The sequence below is a fragment of the Salvia hispanica genome, chromosome 3, assembly GCF_023119035.1.
Source record: "Salvia hispanica cultivar TCC Black 2014 chromosome 3, UniMelb_Shisp_WGS_1.0, whole genome shotgun sequence".
Lineage (NCBI taxonomy): Eukaryota > Viridiplantae > Streptophyta > Magnoliopsida > Lamiales > Lamiaceae > Salvia > Salvia hispanica.
In genome coordinates this window covers 9,804,503-9,816,988 of record NC_062967.1, presented here as the reverse complement: position 1 = coordinate 9,816,988, position 12,486 = coordinate 9,804,503, and the positions used below count along the sequence as shown (strand labels likewise).

At 37.5% G+C, this 12,486-nt stretch overlaps 4 protein-coding genes across 5 annotated transcripts; 3 read left to right on the top strand and 1 right to left on the bottom strand.

Moving 5' to 3' along the window:
• Positions 1-178: 178 nt before the first annotated feature.
• On the bottom strand, positions 179-3,400 carry LOC125213041 (polyadenylate-binding protein RBP47-like). Of its 2 annotated transcripts, none has more exons than XM_048113391.1 (6): positions 2,905-3,400; positions 1,736-2,213; positions 1,195-1,226; positions 988-1,118; positions 612-708; positions 179-510 (listed from the first exon to the last, which is right to left on the bottom strand). In XM_048113391.1, the coding sequence occupies exons 1-6, from the start codon at positions 3,235-3,237 to the stop codon at positions 370-372; spliced, it is 1,212 nt and encodes a 403-aa protein (XP_047969348.1). In that variant the 5' UTR covers positions 3,238-3,400; the 3' UTR covers positions 179-369. The 2 variants fall into 2 exon arrangements, with proteins under 2 accessions (XP_047969348.1, XP_047969349.1); XM_048113392.1 differs by having other exon boundaries at positions 179-492; positions 2,905-3,397.
• Positions 3,401-8,318: 4,918 nt separating this feature from the next.
• On the top strand, positions 8,319-9,129 carry LOC125209236 (vinorine synthase-like). The gene has a single exon (XM_048108838.1). The coding sequence runs from the start codon at positions 8,319-8,321 to the stop codon at positions 9,003-9,005; it is 687 nt and encodes a 228-aa protein (XP_047964795.1). The 3' UTR covers positions 9,006-9,129.
• On the top strand, positions 9,029-9,511 carry LOC125209235 (stemmadenine O-acetyltransferase-like). Its single transcript, XM_048108837.1, has one exon. It carries the CDS (start codon positions 9,029-9,031, stop codon positions 9,509-9,511), a length of 483 nt encoding a protein of 160 aa, XP_047964794.1.
• Positions 9,512-10,208: 697 nt separating this feature from the next.
• Positions 10,209-11,417, top strand: LOC125214607 (2-hydroxyisoflavanone dehydratase-like). Its single transcript, XM_048115701.1, has one exon. It carries the CDS (start codon positions 10,306-10,308, stop codon positions 11,308-11,310), a length of 1,005 nt encoding a protein of 334 aa, XP_047971658.1. The 5' UTR covers positions 10,209-10,305; the 3' UTR covers positions 11,311-11,417.
• The last annotated feature ends 1,069 nt before the right edge of the window (positions 11,418-12,486 follow it).

Sequence of the window (12,486 nt, the reverse complement as noted above, 5' to 3'; positions counted from 1 at the left end):
ACCTTCAACCTTTCACCAACACAAACACAAAGTCAAAGACAATCTTGAACAAAAGAGGATTGGTTACATTCAAATAAACAATAAGAAAAGTTTTTAAGAAATTCACAAAACACATTTGGCCTAATTATTATTTCACTAGTAAGAAGTGTGAAAAGCACATAAGCAAAATATCAACTCATAAATCACAATATAACAAGCCATATATAATCCATAGTGAAATAAATTTAACACTGTCAGACCTACAAAGAATGAGTAAATTAACCAATTCCAGCAAACTTCCACACCAAAATTTTTAATCCCAATTAAAAAAAAAAACTCTCTGACTGGATAACTGGTTCTACAACATTGACCGTGGTGGTTGTATTAGGACTAGCTGACTGATTGCTCGCGGCTCCTGCTACCATTTGAAGAAGCCACCCAATAGCCTGGACCACCATAGCCAGGTCCGTTGTAACCTTGTCTTGCGTTCCACTGATTATAATCCCCTCTCGGCTGCCAAACACAAATTAACTGATAAAACATACCATGGGAGCCCTCTACATATATTTCAAAACCCTATACATTTCACTCGAACATAATTAGACAATTGCTATCCAGGACATTGGATTTACCTGCTTGTTGTTTAAACTCCGGCCCCAGGAAAGGCGAACCTTCTGTTTACCAATAACTGCCCCATTTAATCTGTGCATTGCATCCTCAGCATTGCTTCTGTTGAAATGCAAAATTATATAGGTCATTTTATTGCTTAGTGATTGAAAATCCATGTTTCCCACCCATAAAATAAAAAATGTAGTATAAGAAAAAAAGTCTCTTCACAAAACAGTATCTAACTGCTGGAAGAGACAATCCTTACATATATACATATCCATATAGTATTTAAATTATATCGCTCGGCACCATCTCCATATTCAAGAAATTCTTAAAGTAACTAAGAATGATTTCAGAAGTTGCAGTCACAAGCACAAAGAAACCACAAAACAATATTACCTTATTGCATATTGTACAAAACCACATCCCTTTCTAGCTGGTATTTTCACAGAGACAAGCTCACCAAATGGAGAAAAAGACTCTCTGAGCATATCATCAGTGACTTCAGAGTCGAGTCCTCCAACAAAAATCTACAACAGACACAGGTATATCAGCTTAATCATGAATTTTTTTCCCAATAACTAGTAATATCAGAGAGGTACTTACAGTTGTGCTGGATGACTCATATTCAGATTGACCTACACGTAGAGGATCATTTGAAGGACATCAACCAGTCGAGACAAAATAAGTCAGGATTCTTGAATAAATGTTAACTAATAAGAACAGATATAGCTCATATGGAAAATATATATAGAAAGAAGGAACTTTCCAAACAAAACAAAACAAAGAATAAAAAGCAAGGAAAGACTAAATTTTGGGTGAAATTTTTTATGCCATACGAAATATTAGAGTTAAAAGATGCAAAGTGACAAGTTTTCAAACTTAACTTTGTCACGGAGTACATGATATACGAAGTGAAGTGTAATTTAAATTAGAAACATATTCATGAACTTTATAACATGAATGGAACACAAGAGACCTGTGATAAAATAAAATTAAGAAACTAGCAGCAAGTCATTTATTGGCCCAAGACATATTTGAGGGGAAGAGACTTGTTAAAACATAATACTACTAATAACTAAAATATGGGAAGTTTTCTTGGCCCAAAAGTCACAGCAATATAATACTAGTACGAGAGACATTGCACCTTGAGAATAATGTTGTTGCTGAGATGAATACTTCTTGGGGGTTGCAACACCAACTCGCATAGGCCTATTAGAGCATTCAACACCATTCATTTCGTCCACTGCTTTAGACTTTTCATTTTCATCATTAAACCTGACAAATCCATAACCTCTCGAACGTCCAGTATTTATATCAACCACCACTTTTGCATCTTTGACAGATGGATACCTACTAGCAAAGGTTTCGTGCAACAGTTCATCATTAACTTCAGGTGCTAAATCTCCAACAAATATGGACAACTCAGAACCAGCTTCAGGGCGCCTATCACTAGTGCTAAAGGCAGCCCAGTTTAAGCGAAAAGGTTGATCTGCCTTAGGCATCTTGGCACCATTGTAGCTCTGCAGAACATTGTCTGCTGCATCGTGAGAACTGAACTCAATGAATCCATATCTATCTGATAGACCAGTCTGTCTATTGCGAATCATCTTTACAGAAATAACCTGCATGTTTCGATTTAATAAATCATATCAAATACTACCAATAACAAACATAAAGAAAATGACAATGACCGACAGCATAAAAATATGTTTTCTTGCAATACATGCTTTCCTAGTCGCAGACTCATAGATTGATACAGAGTATGCTTTTCATCTTTTAGGTTGCGAATTGTAGATACCCTATTTTTGGGTCCTGGACTGATAGAACACCTTTCTATGCTATCTCCACCTCTCTTCATCGTGGTGTAAAAGGAAAAAGACTTTACAGTGACAATCTAACGGTATGTGGTTTGCTTCACAAATCAATTCTTATCTGCATATTCCTTTAACTAATAGTAGTATATCTATCAATATTCAGCACTCTCTCTCCAACCAATGAATTTTTCACAAACAACATTTAGTTAGGATGATATAATAACCTAGTGATTAATATCAATTGAATCTTTTCCAATAATAAGTTGCCGAACTTTACATGAATTCTCCTTAGTTATAGTATTCAAATAAATTATAAGAGCGGCGGCGTGTGTCTGTGCACACATGATCTAAAACCTAATTCATCAAATCAAAGAATTCGAGATTACAATTTCGAATCCCTACGGCTAAAAAATATTCAAACAACGAACAATCTGGAGCAGGCAAAACGTGTAGAGAAGAGCAATAGGATCTACGCTTTCTGATGCGATACAATTCTCACCTCTCCGGTTGGAGAAAAACAGGATTGGAGATAATCCTCATCCATCCACGGCTGGAGATCTCCAATCCAGATTGTCTTGTTGTCCTCGGCAGAAGCCTGAATCTGATTGCGTTGCTTGGACGGGTACTGCTTAGGTTGTTGCTGGTGGGGGTAGTAGGGCAAGTAATGATGGTTATACATCATCTGCTGCTGGTGCATAGCCATGGTCGGGTACTGCACCGCCATCCACCATTGATGGTAGTGCTGCATCGCCGCCAATTGCTGCTGCTGCTGCTGCTGAAGCAGCATCTGCTGTTGCTGTTGCTGTTGCTGATTTGAATCTCCGCCGCTCATCCTCGAGTTTCGGTATGGACTCCTTGAGTCTTGAGAGCGAGATTTGCCTGAGTTTGGGTGTGGAGAAAAATATTTGGGGATTTATTTTAGGGTTGAAGGGATTTATTTTTAGGGTTGAATGGATTCCCTTCTTTTCCCAAATATAAGTATTTTTCTCTAGGATTTGGTATGCCGCTGTTTTATTCACAAGAAAAATGAAATTGGAAATTTTTATTTTAAATTGGAAGGGTTCTATTTGAGTCACATATCGATTTAAATTAAATTTAAAGTTTTTCCATACAAACAACCTTCCTAATAGGATGAGAGTTCCTAAAATAACTAAATAATCTAATAATCGGATGTATTATTTGTAAATATTATGCTCGAATACTATCATTTTAATAAATTAAAAATTGTTATTACAATTTTCATTAAAGTTTTGATACAGATTATTAATATGGCCAATTGGTAGAGGAGGCTAGTATAGTTGATGGAAGAGTTCTTGATTTTCTTGATTGCCTATATCACTGTCGAGAGGTATTTTAATTTAAAGCTCAACACGAATGCTTTTCTAAAAAGAGGTTCAGTACATATTCTTGGTAGGGAATTATTTCGTCATGACTTTGGAACTTGGAGGAATGAATTTGTCGCTAGCGTTGGAAAATGTTTCATTCTCACTGCTGAACATTGATGCAATTTATATGATGTTCTGCTAGCAAAAGATTTGGATTTTAGGAAATTAAAAGTCGAGAGTAACAATTTTATTGGGATATCGATGATTTTGGGATGTTATGACGTTTTTATTAGTAGTCCGAACATTGTGTAAAAGTATCCATCAAGTACATAGGGTAGAGAATCTTGCTATCAATAATTTATCACACTTCGTCTAAGGTTTCACAAAGATTTCCACGCATTAGAGATGACATCATGGATATCTGTAATAAGTTTTTTCACGATAGATTATGTATTTCTTTTATTCTTTAATTTTTTATTTCCACCTTTTATTACCAAAAAGAAAAGAATGAACTCGTAGTTGAGGTTGAATTCAATGTATCGTTATATCTGTGCAAGAAGACAAAGTAACAAAGTCAATATTATATACATATAACGACCAAAACTATTGGTATTACCCCAAAAAGTGAAGGATCAACTTTTTTATTCTAGTCTCACACGCTAAATTGTCATATGGCCAAGCTAGAAGATATGGAGCATATCATACGACATTCGTATTAATCTAACTTGAAGTAACTTAACCCAATCTAGTTTGTATGGAACACATCATATGGTTTTACATGAAGTAATTCGATTATTTGGTTGTTTTTCCTTATCACGTTGGATCATAATTAAGTGATATATTTGGACTGAGTTAATGAATTCTCTCGGTTTCGCGACGCATTATTGTTTTGGAAGCAACGATACTTTTTTCATTTTTAATTAATTGGTAGTGTTTTTGTATAGTTTTTTAGAAAACGGGATCTCATATTTCGGAATATATCATGAAAAATGCCAAAATAAGTAGAAAATCGATTTATTAATTTGGTAGAGCAAAGTAACATGCACACCGTCGATGTATATATCTCAAATAAATTCTTATGATAGTTGACAGAGATTGCTGAAAATTTAAGCTTATCACTTTTGGTCTCTATTCTCTAAGTTATCCTTTCACCCACACCATCCTCATCTCATAACTATTGGACAAGTATTTAAATGCAAAATAATTACTTTAAAAAATAAAAATAAAAACAAATTAAATTTTCAGTGGAGGAGAATGATAATGCATTGATATCGGCACCGCGGAATCTAGACCGTTGGATTGCTCTTTAACTGGAAAGGGGAACAACTAACAACTGAGATCGATTGCGGCGGCTTATTATCATTTATTAGCATTGGTTTCTATCAGATCTATCTATCCTTTTTATTGGTTTGGTTAGGTTGACTAACAAAATTAATATTTATTATTTTAAACAGTAAATTCAACTTATTTTGACCAGCAAAAATTAAGAATTGAACTAAGATTTTTAACTGATGTGAACACGTTAGTTGCTACATTGAATATCTAAGTATATCCATTCCACACGAGGCCATTTGAAAGGGGGGTCAACGATTCAATTTTGATTGTTACTAGTACTAGTAGTATTTTCTGAAAGCACACAAATTTTCAAAAGAAAAAAAGTAAAAGTAAGAGAGTTTCAGCCGGTGTGTATTCATATGAGAACAATATCTTACACCTTTTACCCCATTTTTTTTAATACTAGCATGAACTATTTTATTAAATTATGCACCCGCAATTTTGATTCATAAGTTTACTAATTCGATAGAAATTGGGATATAGATGAAATGAGGGGAAAAAAAGACCCTCCACTATTGTTGGTTGCGCGATGCCAACCATCTTAAGATAAATAAGTAGGAGCAATAAACTTATCAAGTGGAGTACTAGATAAGGTTCGTTAGCATAAACTTGTCACGGTTTAAAATGACATACATTGGGACTTTGTTTGTGATTTGATCCTATTTTACTCGAATGTTATTTATTTCTACTCCTTGGTTGGTATATATAATGTACTCCATATTAACAAACATAATTAAATGTGCTCAAACAAACACACTATTACTCCTTTACGATAACTAAGATTACATAAATTAAACTTTCGCAAATTCCATTAACATTTTGTAGATCAACAACCTCCTAAACTAACACTATTCTCAAAAAACTTGTATAACTAGCCAAGGCCCTATGGCCCGCTTGATTTTCGGCCCAGGCCCATTGTCTCAAAAAACTTGTACGACTAAGATGAAGCGTTTGTTATTCTTATTCTATCTTCTTCGTATTATTCTCTTTTTACTGTACTATTTTTTCACTTTAATTATTTATAATTTTATTTTTTAAATGAGTACAAGAAAATTAAACGACTTTACTATTTTGTAACAGATGAAGTATTATATCCTTTATTTTTCTCATTTATATTTATATTTATATTTTATTGAAATATTATAATCATTTTTAAGGTTAAAAAATATGGCGATTTGTACATATATAAGACAGTTAAGAAAAACTAAAACTCCATAATTTTAATATTCCAATTTCAAAGTTCATGGAACAAATTAAAATTTGACCAAATTTCATGATATAAATGACTATCAATCCGTTTTGAATTGATGGACTGCCCAATCTTTTATTTTTATTTTTTTATCTCAATTGGCCGGCCAATTGGTTGGTGGTATTTTAGACTTTAGACCAAGTTGAGATACATTTTATTTAAAGTTAATTTTAATCTAAATACTACAATCTATATAGATCTAATACTTTAAATTGCATATTCTTACTAAGCAACACTCCAATTGGTTTATTTACGATAACAAATCTCACATAAATTAAACTATCCAAAATTCCATTAACAATTTGTAGACCAACCAACTCTTTAGTTAACATTAATGTCAAAAACCTCACCACTTAATTCCGATCCAATATCCTGGGTATATTGATAATGTGATACTACAACACACCATCCGTAAGACCGTAACTACAGCCTTAATCTTCAGAAACTCCACATTCTCAGCAAAGCAATCCTGTTGTTATACATCCCATAGCTCTTACCCGGCCACTCAGTACTCATAGCCGTCACCCTCTCCTTCTCCGGCCTTCTTCTCAGCCTTCGCGATGAGCATCTTCTCCTCGACCCACACCCTAACATCCTCCTTGGTCAGGCACACTAAATATATGTGCTTGGTAATTTCCGAGCACATGACCCGTGCTCAGATGAAAACATTGCAATCGAGTACTCGTGTGATTTGAAAGTTACTCATACAATACTCAAAAAATTTTACCGCCAAAACATATTCCAAGCACGTTGACTGTGCTCAGAATTTGTTCGGTAAATACATTTTTTTTTCAATCTCTGCAATTACTTTTTCATGCGCTCGAAGGGTTCTCCAAAATTGTTGAAATTGCACTCCTCATAAATTGTTTATTCTGCCTTTTGTGACTATTTTAATTCATTATTTCTCACTCACCGAATCAGTTTAAAAAATATACCATGATAATTTACTGGGAACACGTAGATCAATTCTAGTAGTATTATTTAAGTTTACAAAATTAAATTATTCGTTACTTATACGACTCGGTCGAACTGCGTTGACCTGTCTTAGATTCCAACAAATTAATCTTGTCATTAATTGTCATTGTGCCAACTGTTTCAATAATACTACCAATATTTTACTCCGTTATCATCGAAGAAATAGTCCATAAAGGCATAAACCGTGAACATGTGCACCCACCTCGCTCCTTGTCATATTCAAATAATTAGCAGAGATAAAAAATGATCCCAATAAATTGTTCCAATCATGTATTCCCTTCGTCCTATAGACATAGGTTATATTTCTTTTTTTTTGTCTCATACAAATAATCCATATTTATTTATGGTAAACATTTTCTCCTTTTCTTTACTTTATTATTTATAGGTCCCACTATCCACTACACATTTTCAACTGTTTTCTTTCCTTCTCTCTTACTTTACAAATGACTCCCTCCATTTCTGAAAAATAGGGACGTTTAAAACGGCACGGGTTTTTAATGCAAAATTTGGTAAAGTAAGAGAGAGGAGAGAGGAGAGAAAAAAAAGTAATTGAATTAATGTTAGTGGATTGTAGAGCCCACTTTATTAGGGAGGTGTAAATAGTATAAGTGGTAAATAAATTGATGTACAAGGATGTAAAGATTTCCAAATATGGAAAGTTTGAAAGCTGTTATTTTTAAGAAACGGACTAAAAATGAAAGAGTTGTTATTTTTAAGAAACAGATGGAGTATACATTAAAACTCGTGCTCATATCAAATGGCCTATTTTTATGGGACGGAGTCACGGAGGAAGTATATAAATTCAAAACCTTTAAATTTTAAATTATTAAATTACTAAAGTTGACAACTCTTCCCAACTATTTATCCCAACTAATTATCCCAACTATGTTATTATAAATTCAGAACCTCTAATTTTAATGATTTTTATCACGTCAACATTTCATTTAAAAATTTTAATTACTTAGATGCCAATATATAATACTACTAAACTTGTAGTAGTGATGTACTAGAAGAAAAGCAATAGGTAGAATGGAGATTGAAACAAAGGTAATCTCAATTGAAACCATCAAACCATCTTCTCCAACCCCAAAATCCATGCAAAAACACCAACTCTCATTCATTGATCAAATATTTGCACCTGTCTTGATGCCCATTGTCTACTTCTACCCATCAAACTCCAAATTCCCCACATCCCTAATCTCAAACCACCTCAAAAAATCCCTATCGAAAACCCTCTCCATTTACTACCCCCTCGCCGGCCGCCTCGTCGGCAACCTCCACGTCGACTGCAATGACGCCGGCATCCCATTCGCTGAAGCCGAAGCAAACTGCACTATCTCTCGAGCCGTCACCAATCCAGACCCCAAAAACACCTACAAATTTGCAATCTCCCCCAAAACCCTAGGCCTATGCATGGCGGTTCAACTCACCTACTTCCGCTGCGGCGGCGTCTCATTCTCGCACAAACTGGGCGACGCTTTAAGCGCCTTCATGATCGCCAAGACCTGGTCCACCACCGCCGCCGCCGGTGACACACTGCCGAAGTTTAACGCGGCCGCCTATTTTCCGCCACGGGATAATATCCCCGTGGACCGGGCCATCCCGGAACCGTCAATGGGAGAAGATCTCGTGGCGGGAATATTTTCGTTCCCGGAGTCCGAGATCGCGGCTCTCCAGGAAAGATACTCCTCTGTGGGGGACGGGTGGAGGCCTTGACGGCTTTTATATGGACCCGGTTCATGGGCGTGAGATCCGAACCGGTTAAAAAGTGTGCGTTGTTGCATTTAGTGAACGTGCGGGCGCAGGTGGACCCGCCGATGTCGAAACATAACTTTGGGAACGTGATATGGCAATCGAGGGCGAACCCGGGGGCCGGGGACGACGGCGCTGAGGTTGTTCGGAAAATGAGGGATGCGGTGAACGCGGTCGACGGAGGGTATGTGGCTGGGTTGAAGGGTGGTGATAATTTTATGGAGGAGAATGCCGGTCTGGTTTGTGATGAGGGGGTGGTTTGTTTGGGTTTCACGAGCTTGGTTGGGTTTCCCTTTCATGAGGTGGATTTCGAGTTTGGAAAGCCGGTTTGGGTCGGGCTGGGCTGGTTTCCGTTGATGAATACGGTTTATTTTCGGGATGCCAACTTTGGTGGAATAGAGGTATTGATTGTATTGAGTAAACATGATATGGAGAAATTTCAAGAGTCATTTTTTATGAGTAAGTTGTAAGTAAAATGCACATTATGTTTATGCCAATGTATGCACACCCCACACATGTTTATTTCCTTTGTTATGGTTTTTGTATTATTGTATATGTTTCAATGCTTAGTATTATAAATGATTGTGTTTTCATGTTTTCTATTTCTAAATTTATTTCAATCTCAAGTTGTAATAAAGAATGTCAACTTTGATTGAGAATACAAACATATTTTTGGAATATACAATCTTCGTCTCACAATAGGTGTCTCATTTTACCATTTCGATCCGTACCATAATGAGAGTCACATTTCACTTTTACCATAAATGATAAATAACTCTTACATTCCATCAACCAATTTTACTCATATTTCATTATAAAACTAAGATATATAAGTGGAACTCATAATCCACTAACTTATTCAACCCACTTTTATTTATATTTCTTAAAATTTTTGTTCGTATTGAACGTGACATTTAATGTGAGATAGAGATAGAGGTAGTACTATAAATTAACGAATTAAAAAAGTAAGTGAAAGTGAATAGTTAATGCTATGAATATGAATATTAACGATTATAAACCTACACACGAAAGGGAGTCGAAGCCCACGAATAATTGCTACGAGCCTACGACTAGTATTTTCTTTTCAAATGAGAAAACAATTAAAAACAAGATGGAAAAGCGAGTTTTTCAACCAAACAGCGCTTTCAAGCATAACCGCCAAAAATCAGAAAAACGTCAACTGTAGAGGAACACTAGTCCACTTCACCTTCATTATCCTCATTCACACCTCTCTCTGTCACTCACTCTCTCTCTCCATCAAAACATGGCAGCTCGCCGGAATCTCTCCCTCATCTTCTTCCTAGCATTCTCCACTCTCCACTCCCTCTCCCTCTCCCTCTCCCAATCACAGTCCGACCCCACCATCCTCTACGACATCTACCCATTCATCCGAGTCTACAAAAACGGCACAATCCAGCGATTCATCGGCCAGGACTTCTCCCCTCCCTCCACCGATCCCGCCACCGGCGTCCAATCCAAAGACGTCCACTTCTCCCACCTCTCCGCCCGCCTCTACCTCCCTACGAACCCCTCCGCCAAACTCCCCCTCCTCATCTACTTCCACGGCGGCGGCTTCTTCACCGAGTCCGCCTTCTCCCCGACCTACCACCGCCACCTCACCTCCCTCGTCGCCGCCGCCAAAATCGCCGCCGTCTCCGTCAATTACCGATTAGCCCCCGAGCACCCCCTCCCCGCCGCCTACAGCGACGCGTGGCTCGCCCTCCAATGGACATTCTCCCGCTCCGATCCGTGGATCAAAAACCACGCCGATTTGGGGAAAATTTACCTAGGCGGAGACAGCGCCGGGGCGAATATAGCCCACCGCATGTCCATCCGGGTCGGGTCGGGTGATCCAGCCCCGGGAATTAATCTGCGAGGGATGTTTCTGAATTGCCCGTATTTTCTGGGGAAGAAGGAGATCGGGAATGAATCGGGAGATGCGTATACGGAGGAGCAGATGCGGAAGCTGTGGGTGTACGCTTACCCGGGTTCGGAGGCGGGTCTGGACAACCCGCTGGTGAACCCGGGTATGGATCCGGGGCTGAGGAGGGTGGGGTGCGGGAGGGTGCTGGTGTACGTGGCGGGGAAGGATGTGTTGAGGTTTAGGGGGAAGTACTACGCGGCGGCGCTGAGGCGGAGCGGGTGGAAGGGGGGGGTGAAAGTGGTGGAGGTGGAAGGGGAGAGCCACGTGTTCAATTTGATCAACCCGAATACGCCCAAGGCTGCCGCCATGATTCGAGTGTTGGCTGCGTTTCTCAACCACTCGTGATTTTAGTATTATCTTTTTCTTTTTCTTTTTATTATCAGCAAATATTAAAACCGCGTTTGTTATCCTCTTTGTCTGGACTCTGGATCTAAACTAATCAGTTGGCGCCAGCTTGTCGGTCTACACTCTGGTAAATTGCATGTCAACCAATTGCTATGTTTAATACTCCTACTACTTCTTGCTTCAATCATTTATGGTCATTGTGTTATATTTAATGAAATACATTATACTATAATAATTTTGTCCTAGGAGAAGCTACGGAAACATAATTCCTGAATTTATGTTAGTAACTGATTTCAGTTTGTATTGGTTTTGGTGTGACATTAACGTAGCACCCATATAGACAGACAATAAGAATGTAAAACTATGTAAAATGATCAGCTTTATTTTAAATTCTACTCCTAATGGTCTCAATTACTCGATAAATAAATGAGCAAAGATTACATGATAGTAGTAGATAAGTTGATCTATAGATTAATTCAAATGGCACCGATTCATCCTTCCCACCAAAAACAAATCATTGCTTTTTAAGTCTTAACTGTGCATGTCTGTGTCATTTACAATACATTTAGGGAGCATATCACCAATATTTATTAATTACTCGTACCTCTTTTAGGATAGGAATCGAATATTATCAATTTCTCAATTAATAGACTAAACTAATAATTACAAGAGCAAAGAAGAGCAAGATACAACAACAACTTAAGCTACACTTAGATCTCGACTTGATCTAAAGCCCAAACCATTCACAAGTATCACCGGCACACTCAATAACACACAAGTTAGTTTGTAACAAAGCTAACAGTGAATAAAAACATGTAAAAACGTAGAAGATGTCGATGCCTCAGTCCGTACTTACACATGTCACTCGAACCTCCCATTTCACCGAATATCATATTCGCAAGGGAAGCTAGTGAAAAATACCCGAAGTACTCGTTACAAAAAATTTAGGTCGAACCGACTATCACATGACGGTCACCGCTACAACACAAAACCGCAGTACCGCTCTCACACTCTCATTAAACTCATAAGTCAGAATGTAAGACTATGGCAAAATGAAATAAACCAAAATATAAACATAGAGACAAAATGAAATTACGAAAAGAATCATAAAGATCCCAATGTACTCAATAGGTAAGGGGGCTGGGGGCCTAAGGGTATCCACAATGGTAGAGCCCG

Bases quoted from the DNA above. Each gene is read 5' to 3' on its own strand.
- LOC125213041 (XM_048113391.1), bottom strand. From the start codon at position 3,237: ATGAGCGGCGGAGATTCAAATCAGCAACAGCAACAGCAACAGCAGATG. The intron at 1,227-1,735 runs GTGCAATGTCTC...CTCTACGTGTAG, and splicing joins GCAACAACATTATTCTCAAG to GTCAATCTGAATATGAGTCA. The intron at 709-987 runs GTAATATTGTTT...GCATTTCAACAG, and splicing joins TTTGTACAATATGCAATAAG to AAGCAATGCTGAGGATGCAA.
- LOC125209236 (XM_048108838.1), top strand. From the start codon at position 8,319: ATGGAGATTGAAACAAAGGTAATCTCAATTGAAACCATCAAACCATCT.
- LOC125209235 (XM_048108837.1), top strand. From the start codon at position 9,029: ATGGGCGTGAGATCCGAACCGGTTAAAAAGTGTGCGTTGTTGCATTTA.
- LOC125214607 (XM_048115701.1), top strand. From the start codon at position 10,306: ATGGCAGCTCGCCGGAATCTCTCCCTCATCTTCTTCCTAGCATTCTCC.